This window comes from Polyodon spathula, chromosome 15 (genome assembly GCF_017654505.1).
Source record: "Polyodon spathula isolate WHYD16114869_AA chromosome 15, ASM1765450v1, whole genome shotgun sequence".
In the NCBI taxonomy this organism is placed as follows: domain Eukaryota; kingdom Metazoa; phylum Chordata; class Actinopteri; order Acipenseriformes; family Polyodontidae; genus Polyodon; species Polyodon spathula.
In genome coordinates, this window is record NC_054548.1 from 21,280,958 (window position 1) to 21,293,656 (window position 12,699).

At 34.9% G+C, this 12,699-nt stretch overlaps 1 protein-coding gene across 1 annotated transcript; it reads left to right on the forward strand.

Annotated features, from left to right (window-relative positions):
* Nucleotides 1–279: 279 nt before the first annotated feature.
* Nucleotides 280–6,275, forward strand: LOC121328130 (gap junction alpha-5 protein-like). Its single transcript, XM_041272641.1, has 2 exons — nucleotides 280–364; nucleotides 4,202–6,275. Exon 2 carries the CDS (start codon nucleotides 4,230–4,232, stop codon nucleotides 5,310–5,312), a length of 1,083 nt encoding a protein of 360 aa, XP_041128575.1. The 5' UTR covers nucleotides 280–364; nucleotides 4,202–4,229; the 3' UTR covers nucleotides 5,313–6,275.
* The last annotated feature ends 6,424 nt before the right edge of the window (nucleotides 6,276–12,699 follow it).

Below are 12,699 nucleotides of genomic sequence, written 5' to 3' on the forward strand. Positions count from 1 at the left end.
TAAATAAAAAAAAAGTTTTTAATTTGAATAAAACAGACTATGTATGAACATACTTTGGTGGTTGATGTGTCTGATCCCATACTGAGCCATTATTAGTAGAGCTTGGTTTGTTTTATTGATTTATTTCAGTTTGTGTCTGTATCTTGTTGTTTAGGCTCCTCCAGAGTTAAAAAAAAAAAAACAGATTTCCTGACCCCCCCCCCCCCCCCCCCCCAAACATGCATAGATTATATGAAGCCTTGCCCCCTGCTCCGGGAACTCTTTAAACACAAGTGCTGCCTCTGTCCATGTATGAGCTGAGAGAATCCAACGACTACTGCAGTTTAATACTGTCTCAGCACTGTTCCTACTTCCATTGGAGCCGGTAAGAATTTGTCATGTTTTTTAGGTGCTGGGTACTGAACTGCCAGTTTCCAAAATCTTTCATTATAGGTTATTTAAATTAGCAAATCCACAAATGTCTTAACCCTGTATTTTTGTATGCAGAAAAACGCAACCATATTTATGTATCTTCTAAGTAGATGGCCAACACATAATGTACTGCATATGAGGTTGGCTTTTGAGGCTGTATTGTACAGACAATAAACTACAGAGGGTATAAGTAATATACCCCTGGGATGCATCAATTGGGATTTTTGTGGGGTGAGTTTTGTTTTTAGAAGAACAAACAAGAATGCTACCCCTATGACTGGCTGCTACTGTTGTGTGAACGAGAGTTCAAGTTGTCTGAAGTGTACTGTTTTAAAACTGCACTTAGATCAGTTATTCAAATACAATATTCTGATATATCTTTACTATATCAGAATTACTTTTTTTCTTTTTCCTAAATATTGTGCTTGTCTAATTGTATATGAAGGTTGCAGTACAGTCAGTGCAGCTGCAGGGTTTTCAATATATTTACACGTTCAGTTCAAACTGGACAGTGCCGTTGGTGAAGATTTCTGGATTTTGTCTTAAGTTGTGGCTGCCAAGCTCAGCCCTTACAGGGGACGCATTTGGCAAACAGGTGGCATGCTGACTAATCTGGAGTCTTGTAACTCTCAACCATACTGGAGAAGAGGGCTGGCGTCGTTCATGCTCCAGTCAGTCATTACAAGATGGTGTCTTGTCAAAACTCTTCTCAACGTGTTCCTGTTATTCAGAATGTCTCAGATATTTCAGAAATGTTTTGGGGCCTTTCTGTGAATTATATTCTTACGTTGATTTAAATGTCATTGACGGGGCAGCTAGGGTATAAGCAACATAGAGAATTTCTTGGTTTTTTTTTTAAACGAACATCACAAATAGTGCAATCACAAAAACTGCTATCAGTTATTTTAATGTACCCTCACTAACTTTAACAGGAGGGAGGTGCTAAGTCTTTAATTACATTTGTATTTCATTTATTGTGTGTATGTTTTTGACTGTATATTAGCCAAACTAATTCCATTAGTAAAATATGTTTACCCTTAAAGGCTTAAAAGTTGTTGAAACATAACTGAAGCCAATTAAACTCATGAAAGGGACTTTAAGAACTTGGTTAATACACCTGTGTATAGCTTCAACATAATTAAAAAAACAAAAAAACAAAAACAGTTCAACATAGTTAAAAAAACAATTCTTACTTTGTCTCATTATGATTGATGTAATAAAAATATATAACTGCAGTTCTCAGTACCCCCCCTTGCTGGAAACCAATTCTCACTGACCCTTCTCTAAAGTACAGCAGTCTACGTTATGAGAAAGGTTGTTGCTGCCTGCCCAGTTCTTTGGTTTTCACAGCGTAAGGCTGCTATTTATAAACTGCTGACATGTTGTCAGAACTTCCCCAGGGAACGATGCTGAACTTTCCATTCTCTAGAACCAGAATGTCGCGAAAACCTCTCAAGGGAACTCTAGTAGAATTTCCGAGGAGAGTATAAACATTGATACTCCCTTCCAGATAAAAGAACAGTATGTATTAGATGTGGTTTTCTGAGCTGAAAAAAAAAAATCCTTTGAAAGTTCTGAAGGACCAGGTAGTCTATTTTGCTATGGAAATATGTGGATTCAGTGAGCTTGTTAGATGGTCAGTCTGATGTAGACTGTCTCCCATATTGGCTACCTCCTTGGCATGATTGAAGGAGATGCTTGGGAGTTTTATTACTGTCAATGGCCCTGGGGTATATAATGACAGGGAAACCCCTCTCAACTATCACTAGGAATTTTCAATATACTGGATTGCACTACTGTCCAATAACTGTCAGTAATCTTGTATCAGAGAGCAACTGCCTTAGAGTGGAAGGCTGTGTAGCTTGGTGTACATACATTGCCAGTTTTAGTAAATATCTACAACAAAGTATGCTGAACTGAATAATGATCTGAAATTGCTTATTATAGTAAGTGAATAGGGGTATAAGTAGGGCCCTACTTAATTTGCAATATTGTGTAAATTGTGGATCCCACAATATCCAGCTTCTACCACAAAGTCTAGCAGTGCACCAGAGCAGCGTTGCAAAACGCAGAACCTCAGCAAGCGGTACCTCTGCAAGTTACAAAATCTCGGGACTTAATTTTTACTTCATGGCACGCACAATCAGCTGCTGGAATTTGCAATGTAGCCTGATTATTCTCCTGGATTTCCCTCCCCAGCAAAAATGTCCACGTTGGCTCAACAATGGCCCAACATGGGCTGAAATATTGGCCCATAACTGGCAGCCGGTGTGAGCCCCATGTGGATTTGCACATTGGGACCATTGTGCCTCCAAGCTATTGGCCCAGTGCTGGCTGCCCACATTGAGCCAATGACTTGGGGCCACAATGCCCCCGATGTGCAAATCCACATGGGCCCAATGTGAGCAACCAGCACTGGGCCAATGTGAGCAACTAGCACTGGGCCAATGACTTGTGGCCAATTCTGGCAAATCCATACAGGGCCCACAACGTCTGCCAGTTGTGGGCCAATATTTCAACCTGTGCTGGGCCATTGCTGGGCCAAAGTGGACATTTTTGCTGGGGTGTAGATTTGACTAATTTCCCCCTTTATGTACGGATCAAGAAGGCGCAATGATGTTATTACAATGGAACAAGGGGAACAAGATTCTTAAAAAAGTGCTCTGTGAAAATCACAAAAATAAGACACAGCATCATCAGCTAACTGCACACAAAACACTCCGTGAACACATACATATTTCACAACACACACTAATCATCTGAACTTAATTAAACCTCCTTTTTAGTGTTTCTTACCTGAAATGTTTTTGGTATTTAAACAATATACCCCAGTTCCTGCCATTCGATTTTTTGGAATTTTTTCATTTTTTGGAAATAGTATTGCAGTTTCCAAACGGTGACATGCACTTTGAACCCAAACTCTTAACAATATTTCACAACATTTTACATATAATATACACAATAATTTGAACTTTTTTTTTTTTTGTATTTTAAATTGTCAAAACAGCAGCACGCTGATTCAATTTTTTAACTACGGCCCCAAACAAGCAAAGACACACAGAAAATAAAGTACCAAAAAAAAAAAAAAAAAATAATAATAATCTTATAACTGAAAAAATTATTATAATTATTTATCACTAGACAATTTAGTTACCTCTGGATCTCCCAGCTGCCACTTCTACAACAGTAACAAACTCTCCCTGTGAAATCACTATACTAAGATGTCAATCATGGTTTCCCAAGCTAACAAACATGCACAAGCTAACAGGGCATGCACAAGAAGACTGCCAGTGGGTGTTCGGCACTGACCTTCAATGCTTCTAAAATGTAAAGGTTTAAGATAACTAGACTTGATTTTGTCCATCACTTTTGTTACAACTAAATGTACTGGTGAGATTATCGACATCTTTTTTATTTGTTCGTTCTGTTTTGAATGAATGCATAGTTAGAGTAAAAACATTTCTGGTTACACAAATACATTATTTGTCATACAGCATAATGCTAGTGTTTTTATCATTTAAGCACATCATTTTGATTTTAAAAATAAATAAATAAATAAATAAATAAATAAATAAATAGGCTTGGATTTTGTAAATTACCGCAATTATTAGAGCTAGTTAGTTTTCTGCAATTTTTCTTACTTTGCCCGCAACTGAGACTCAATTTGTTTTTATTTTTACAGCTATTTAGGTAGGATGCCTCTTAATAACCTATCCAGGTAAATATGTGTACTGGATGAATACATAATTAATGATAATAAAATCTTTTTTTTCTGCTTTGTTTTTGTTAGGCCTCTTCTCAGATAGGTGTGAGCAGTAATGGGTGACTGGAGTCTTTTGGGAAACATCCTTGAAGAAGTACAGGAGCACTCAACGATAGTGGGAAAGGTCTGGCTCACTGTGGTATTTATTTTCCGTATCCTGGTCCTGGGCACTGCAGCCGAGTCCTCCTGGGGAGATGAGCAAAGCGATTTTCAATGCGACACCCTGCAGCCTGGTTGCACGAATGTGTGCTATGACAAGGCTTTCCCCATCTCGCACATCCGCTATTGGGTTCTTCAGATTATATTTGTTTCAACCCCCTCCCTCATCTACATGGGACATGCTATGCATACAGTCCGCATGGAGGAGAAAAAGAGACTGCGAGAGCATGAAGACAGGGCCCAAATAGGTGGCAAACAGTATCTAGAAGACAAGGTGGATGTATCAATGAAAGAAGAAGCCACTGTCAAGATCAAGCTCAAGGGGACTTTACTCCAAACATATGTCTTCAGTATCCTCATCAGGACTGTTATTGAGGTGGCTTTCATTGTGGGTCAGTATCTTATTTATGGGATCTTCATGAAACCCCTCTATCACTGCCATAATTGGCCTTGCCCTAATTCTGTGAACTGCTACATGTCCAGGCCAACTGAGAAGAACGTCTTCATAGTGTTCATGCTTACTGTGGCAGTGTTCTCACTTTTTCTGAGTGTGGTGGAGCTTTACCATCTTGGATGGAAGAAGTTGAAGCAGTGTTTGAGAACCTACAACTCCTCCCCTAACCCTGCTGCAGCTGCCCCTATTTCCAAGGAACCTGACACACCAGCCAGACCATCCCAGGCTTGCACACCTCCACCAGATTTTAGCCAGTGTTTGGTGGCGACCAATGGCCGTTACAACCCTTTCAATAACAAGCTGGCCCACCAGCAGAACTCTGCCAATATGGCCACAGAGCGTCACCATAGTTGTGACAACTTGGAGGGTGAAGATTTTCTCCAAATGCACTACCTGCAAGAAAGTGAGACCTCCAATAGTTCAGCTGCCCCTCCTGGGCATGAGAACCTTTTTAAGGATAAACGTAGACTAAGCAAGGCCAGCGGGTACAGTAGCAGAGTGAGATCTGATGACCTAGCAGTATAATCCTAAATGCTGAAGCCAACCCATTTATCCCTCTGGATTGATTTATTGCACTGTAATATTGTCAACTTTCCCTTCCTATTAGAGTGCTGGTCGGTCTACAAGAGAAAACTCAAATTTGGAATCAAATATTACTGTATGTCAACAATAGCTATGGATTTAACCAATAAAGACAGGCATTTAATGTAACCCTTTTAAAATAAGGATCATAGATAGCCTTTCTGAGATGTGCAGTGGTTCACAGTGTAGAACTAATACATTGTAACGAGGAGAAACACATTATTAATACAAAACTATCTTCTCTTTACGACCTACCAGCATCTATATATTAATTAACAATGGGCTGATGAGGCACTAACTATTACAAAACATATATATTCTCCCCTTACAGGGATGCCTAAATTCTACTTTACTTTCCAAATCAGGGATACATTCTAAATACAGCAATTTCAGTTTGATATATTCTCATCCTCAAAATGAACTTAAAGCCAGATGAAAAGCCCTTATCAATTGTTATTTAATACATTACAAAGATTGGTTACCTTGCATAATAACTCAACCCACATAAAAAAACAGACATACACAGATGCAACTTTTTGTTGGTAGATTTGAACACTGTCCTTAAACAGAATATACAGGGAACTACAAATATGTGAACTGTTCTTTTTCTAGAGTGTGTATAACTATCTAGCGTATCCCCACACTCCTAATGATAAGATAGTGAAGGTGGGAGATTAACTTCAGCTACTGTATTAAAACTAAGACACTCCAAACGAAGCTCTACCAAGCGGTTCTTTATTAATGGTTATTTATAATCATTTAAACTGTAATATGGACCCAATCATTCAAACTGTAGTTTGAATCCGAGCATTAAACCTGTAGAGCTGGGTCCAAACAAGTTGGAACATTCTGGATTTCTTCTTCTTGTTTTTTTTTTTTCTCTTTTTATATTTAACCACATAATAAACCACATCCCCCAGTAAGATTATCAACTCAGTTTTCATCATTAGCTACAAACAGTGGTCCAAATAAACTCCTTACCTGCGTTTTTTACACATTAAAAAATCTGAAATTCACACAAATTTAAATGTAATGCTTAAAAATACGCATAGCAATTTTGCTGCACAGCTTGTCTGCCTCCCCTAAAACTCCCACTAACAACTGCATCTCCCACAATACAATGCCTTCCATTACTAGGAAACTTTATGCAAGAAAGACCAACCCAACAACATCATCCAATTTTGTCTAGCCCTGTTGTCTTTGTAGCCAGTCACAGTAAGAATAAGAACAATTTGCCAGCAAGCTACATAGGTTGAAGCGTAAACACCCCAGTCCAGCTACAAATCCAACTGGAACCAACGTCAGAGACAACTGCTACAAAAAGGTGCCTATAACATTAAACTGTTTTAATAACTTATTAATGCATTTCTGTATGGCTTTATATTTAAGAATTTATATAAGTAACATAATTAATTTAAAGTTAGTGTGATACCTACACATGGTTGTACAATATAGTATAAAGTAATATTGCAGTTAAAATGGAAGGCTCTTTTTAAACGCCTACCCCATAACCATTAAAGATTGTACAGCATTTATTGAGGTTACTCATGACTTTAAGGTAATGTTGCATTTTACCCACTGAAAATACATTTTATTCGCTGTGTTAAAATTACAGTGTAAGCTACTCACAGGCCCAAAACCTTACCTGGACTCAGCGCTGGCTACAAACATCACCTTTTTACTGTGATTATTTTATTGAATATGAAATGTGTATTTGTTTTTGGTCTTTAAATGTTTGTTAATAATTGCCCTGGATCCATTTATATTAATTTGCCTTTCATGGCCCCAGTTCTCAACAGCTGTAAGCTCAGTGCTATTACTAATAAATGAAGGTATGCATTATTCTTTAAATACTGAATGCATGCACTGCAGAACAGAACACATAATCGGTTTGCTTGCAATACATTTAACACTTCTTCCTTGTGTGTTCTGTCTTAGTGTTGTAATATGCAGCAATCACCATCAGTAAGCACAAGTAAAATGACATGTTCTTGCACATTTCAACCTAATGGACAGAAACAATACAATCACATTGGTTAAGCAAGTCATCCCCACACCTGCCTATATGCGTTATTCTTCTAAAAGCTTTGATTCTTTTTTTTTTCTTTCTTCGGAATCATTTTTGTGACGTGTTCCAGTTTTGTTAAAGATACAATTTGGTTCTATTCATGTTCTCAGAACATTACAAAGAAGTAGTTGATGAATACGAAAAGTTGCATGCCTAATTTCTAACATTTGTAAATTAGGTGAAACTCATTCAAAGTGGGTGTTTATTTGGATACTAAAAATAACTTTTTTTTTTTCCTCTGGTTACTTTGGTTAGTGATTCCAGTTTCAACAATTCTATTGTTTTAAGTTGAATTGTAAAAATTAATTTAAAGCCTAATGATGCCATAGAAATGTTGTTTTTTTTTAAACACAACATCTGATTTTCATTTCAAATTTGTGAAAATATCAAACTTCATTAAATAAGTTCTAAAAGCAGAGATAATTAAACTGTTCAGAAATAGTACCACTGCTGCACTAGTGTATATTATAGTATCAATACAATATTACAGTCAAGGGACGTTCAGAGTAGGGATCATTTTTGACACATTAATAAATCATTATCGTATTCTTTTTGTTAAAAAAACCCCATAAAATAAAATCCAAAACACCATGATCAAAAACCAAATACAAATGTACAACCATTGCAGAATTGCAGAATCCTTTTTAATGTTTTCTATATTCTTCATAAACATATGAACATAAATAAGGTAAAATTATACCGACTAATTAACGTTTTGTAATAATATAAAAGTATGATGGTTGGGGGTGTGGGGGTGTGGGGGGTTGTATTTGTACCAGTTTAAGGTTGACACATGTTTGGTGTTCAGCTGGATATATAGTAATTGGCTTCAGATGTCATTTATATTGGATCAATACAGGTATGTCCATATATATATATATATATATATATATCCATATATATATATATATATATATATATATATATATATATATATATAGTAACCCATGTAATTTTTCAATTATAAATTACTGAAGCCAACTACTCCAAAAACATGAGGTTTTTGTACTTGATACGTTTTAATGTAATTTTATCAGTGGGTTGTCACAGTGTCATCGTTCAAAGAGTCTCATCCCCACCTACTCACTCCCTCTCTCTCTCTCTCTCTCTCTCTCTCTCTCTCTCTCTCTCTCTCTCTCTCTCTCTCTCTCTCTCTCTCTCTCTCTATATATATATATATATATATATATATATATATATATATATGATTCCAATTGACTTGGTTACTGAATTTTGATGAGAAATAGACTTGAATTAGCACTAGATGGAGACTTTTTTTGTTTGTTTACCTTGTTAAAGGAAACAAAGCATTTTTCCTAAGGTTCGTATTTTTCAATAGAAAAGTAGCTGTATTTTATAAAATAATTTAACTATTACTTATATTAATATATTATTATAATATTATTATTATAATAATCATTATTAATAAATATGTTTTGCACTGTGGTATCTAAAATCTGAATCTAAGTACATGTTTAAAGATGTAATCTTTTTTTTTTATTAAAAGTTTATCAGTTCAAATGAATGATGTTACTGTATGATGATTGATTGGTAAAGTGCATGTGGTGGTGTACATTGAGCTCAATGTTCTTGAATGCATGACTACATTTTTACTACTCAGATGAGTTCTTTCCATGCATTTTATATGTGAATATAGTATATCTTTTCTTACTGATTGTTGAGACCAGATGCAGGAAAGGCTCCTTCTTGGCTTCTGTTATATTAAAACTACAAAACTCATTTTGCCAGCTATTACTGGACTGCATTTCCCCCCCATTTAGCTTTTTGTTTTTTACAATTGCTTGTTTGATTTTTCGATATTTTACAATCTGATTTGAGTTCAGATATTTGAAAGTCTTTTTAACGATGGTAAAAGTGAGGAAAAATCCATTTTGCACTATATTTTGTACACAGTTTTGTTTACTAATTGCTGAAGTAGACTTGTGTGTAAACCATGTACTCTGCCTTGTTTAGCTACAATGCTTTTTTGTTGTTGTTTTCAATATTATGTTGACTGCAAACTTGAATCTTCATTAAAAAAAAAAAAAAATATATATATATATATATATATATATATATATATATATATATATATATATATATATATATATATTATATATATATTATATATTATATATCGTATATATGCAAGTTTAAAATGTGTGATACTGTACATCCTGTATATTATTCTAAAAATGAATAAAGTTCCAGAACAGTTTATCTGTGAGTGTTTGTTGTTATTTAATTGAACAATTCAAGCTGGTCATCAAATAACATTTCATTTTAGCTTATCACAATCCTATCCTAATCACTACTGGGAAAACGTATTCAAATTTATGAGTGACTCTTTTTTTTGTTGTTTTTAAATCCTGTAGAGAGCTACAGTTGCAGTAGCCACATCCTTTCAAGTGGGGAGGAGTGGCGGTGGCCTATTTTAGGTTGACACAGATAGGAACATACTATTTTTATCTCAGATGGTTTACAAATACAGTGACAGAACAATTTTTTTTTTTTTTTTCTGTGAGATGGGTTAAAATAGTCAACCTATCAAAAAGTACCAAAACTCTGCAGCAGAGTATACATAAATGTAAAACGATTAGCGCCTACTCAATCTGTTCTGAAAGATTACCGTAATGGATAAGAAGAAATAGTACAACATCTGACATTTTGTTGATGGGTGCGATGTTGCCAATTACAATAACAGACACAGAATTTTTAAGAACAAATCTAATATACTCACAGTTGTGCCCTTTTAAAAGCGTATCATAGTAAAAGCAAAGCAAAGTGTAATAAATTATAGTGAGAGCCTGGTAAAACATAGGTAAGCATTGTAAAAAATAGCGAGACACGGTAAAGTATATTAACACATATGGCAAAGCAGAGTAAACTACAGTAAATGCATAGTACAACCATGGGAAAAGCATGTGCAAAAATGCAGTGCAAATATACCGTGGCAAACTTTAATAAGGGTACCCAGAAACCAATTAATGCCCTACCAATCTGAAGAAAGTAAACCAGGACAAACTTGATCAATGTGGTGCAGACCAGAACAGTATGAATTACTGTTATTAATCTACTCTATTTTTGTGGGGGATTTCTCAAGATCTAGCTCTATGTGCTAACAATGTATTAAAAAATATGAACATGTATTAACAAGTAGAGACAGATTATAAGATGATCTCTACACATAGCCAATATGTTTAGTAGAAAATTTAATATAAAAATATTTTACTTCACACTGTTGCTGAATATTTTTAAAAGTCCATGTATGTCCCTGAGGTCATGCCTAAAATACACCAGGACAACGGATATGCTAACACTTTTAAGAAAGAACGTTATTTAAAGCTTGCACAGAGAATGTTCCGATAAAAAAATGTATTTCATTTTCATGAGACCCAGTAAAGTATATTATTATTTTAACTGCTCAAAATAGTAACAATACCATTTGTCCAAATATCGAAATGAATATTATATATATATATATATATATATATATATATATATATATATATATATATATATATATATATATATTATAATATCACATGCACCATAACTAATGCGTTCATCATAACCCTTAACCACAGCAGCCCTCTAGCGCAATGGAGTGGGGGAAGAGTGCCATGACGTAAAATGTATTGAGCGCAGCGTCATGGCGAACATTTTTAGAAGTTTATATTTTAACAGTGGTTGCACGCAGCCTATACACTACAGATACAAAGCAAATATGCGTATACAACCTACAGAAATAATTGCACAGTTTCATTTTACAAAACAAAAGCCAAACAGAAACTTAAAAAAACAAAACAAACAAAAAACACAAACAAAAAAAGCTGTTTCGCTTCTTTCTTAGCTTATTGTAATAACGTTACCTCTAAGTCACAGTGCATAAGGGCGTCTGTCAAGCAAATACAATAAACAAATAAAATTCATGTTGTGCTCCTGATGCCTTCAAACCAAAACTAAAAGATTACTGTGCTGAGAATACCTCGATTCCAGCTAAATACGGCTGCTCGTTTTCACTGCATTTTCTCAGGTACAGCTAACCAAAACATATTCTATTTATTTCTATTCTATTAACATTGGAAAGTACTTGCACTTCGTGAAAGGTCAAAAGGCATACAAATATTGAAGCTCGAGACGCTATTGAAACAATCGTTAAAAATGTATCAATGTTATATAAATGTGTTGGCTGAAAAAAAACAAAAAACAAAAACGTAACAAGCAGACAAAAATAGATTCTAGAACAATAGAACAACCTTGAGTGACAAATTCAGCGACATTTTTAAGTTCTGTAAACCTTTTAAAATGATGTTGACATACCATTGAAAAGGAACGTTTAATTTCCATATTTTGCTGCCTTTAAATCAATAAATCGTATGCAAACCTTAAATTACCAAGTTTTTGTATTTTTCTTTACATTTCTAATATACGTAGAAATTATTAGAAATTAAAGTTTTAAAACCACAGATACCTTCAAATTATTAGTAAATAATATATGACACTGACTAGGTCAATGTACAGACTATTATAGGTATATAATTATGCAATACCAGAAAACATGAAGATTACATATAGTGAATTAGTGTTGGAAATAGAAACTTTTGAAAAAAGGAAACGTTTTTTTTCTTCTAATAAATGGTAAGATGACACTTGTCATGTACAGTTTAATATAAATGGCTGTCACCCATATTTGCGCATACTAGAGTTTCGTTTGACTGAGCCAAAATTAGACTTTTGCTGACATCTTGCGATTCGTCGTTGTAACAACATTTAAATACTACAAATTACTAGTTTCCTGTTTCAGATTTTTTCAATACATTTTACAAGTCTGAATATATTAATTTCGTAATTAATTTCATCCATTGACTGTCCTTCGTATTTATTGTTTGGTAACATCAATGTATTTTATAATATTAAAAACCTTTTGGTTCTGAAGATGAACCGCATGCTCAAATAAGACGTTCCCCTTTTGTAACACGTCACTAGATTTGTGTCTTCCTCGTGTTGTCTTCACCCCCGGAACATTATCGTCCTACTGTGTAAGCAAATACCGACATAGCCATCACCACCTGACACCTTATCAAACGAAAACACACAAAGCGAGCACAATAAAAAATAAATCTATAAAAAGCACAAGATATGATGCGTTTTCTAATGTACTATGGGTAATGTAGTTCGGTTACCAATAATTTAATGTGCTTCGACTTCAACATTATCTTAAAGAACTACAAACCCCAGAATGTAACGAGCTTTGTAATA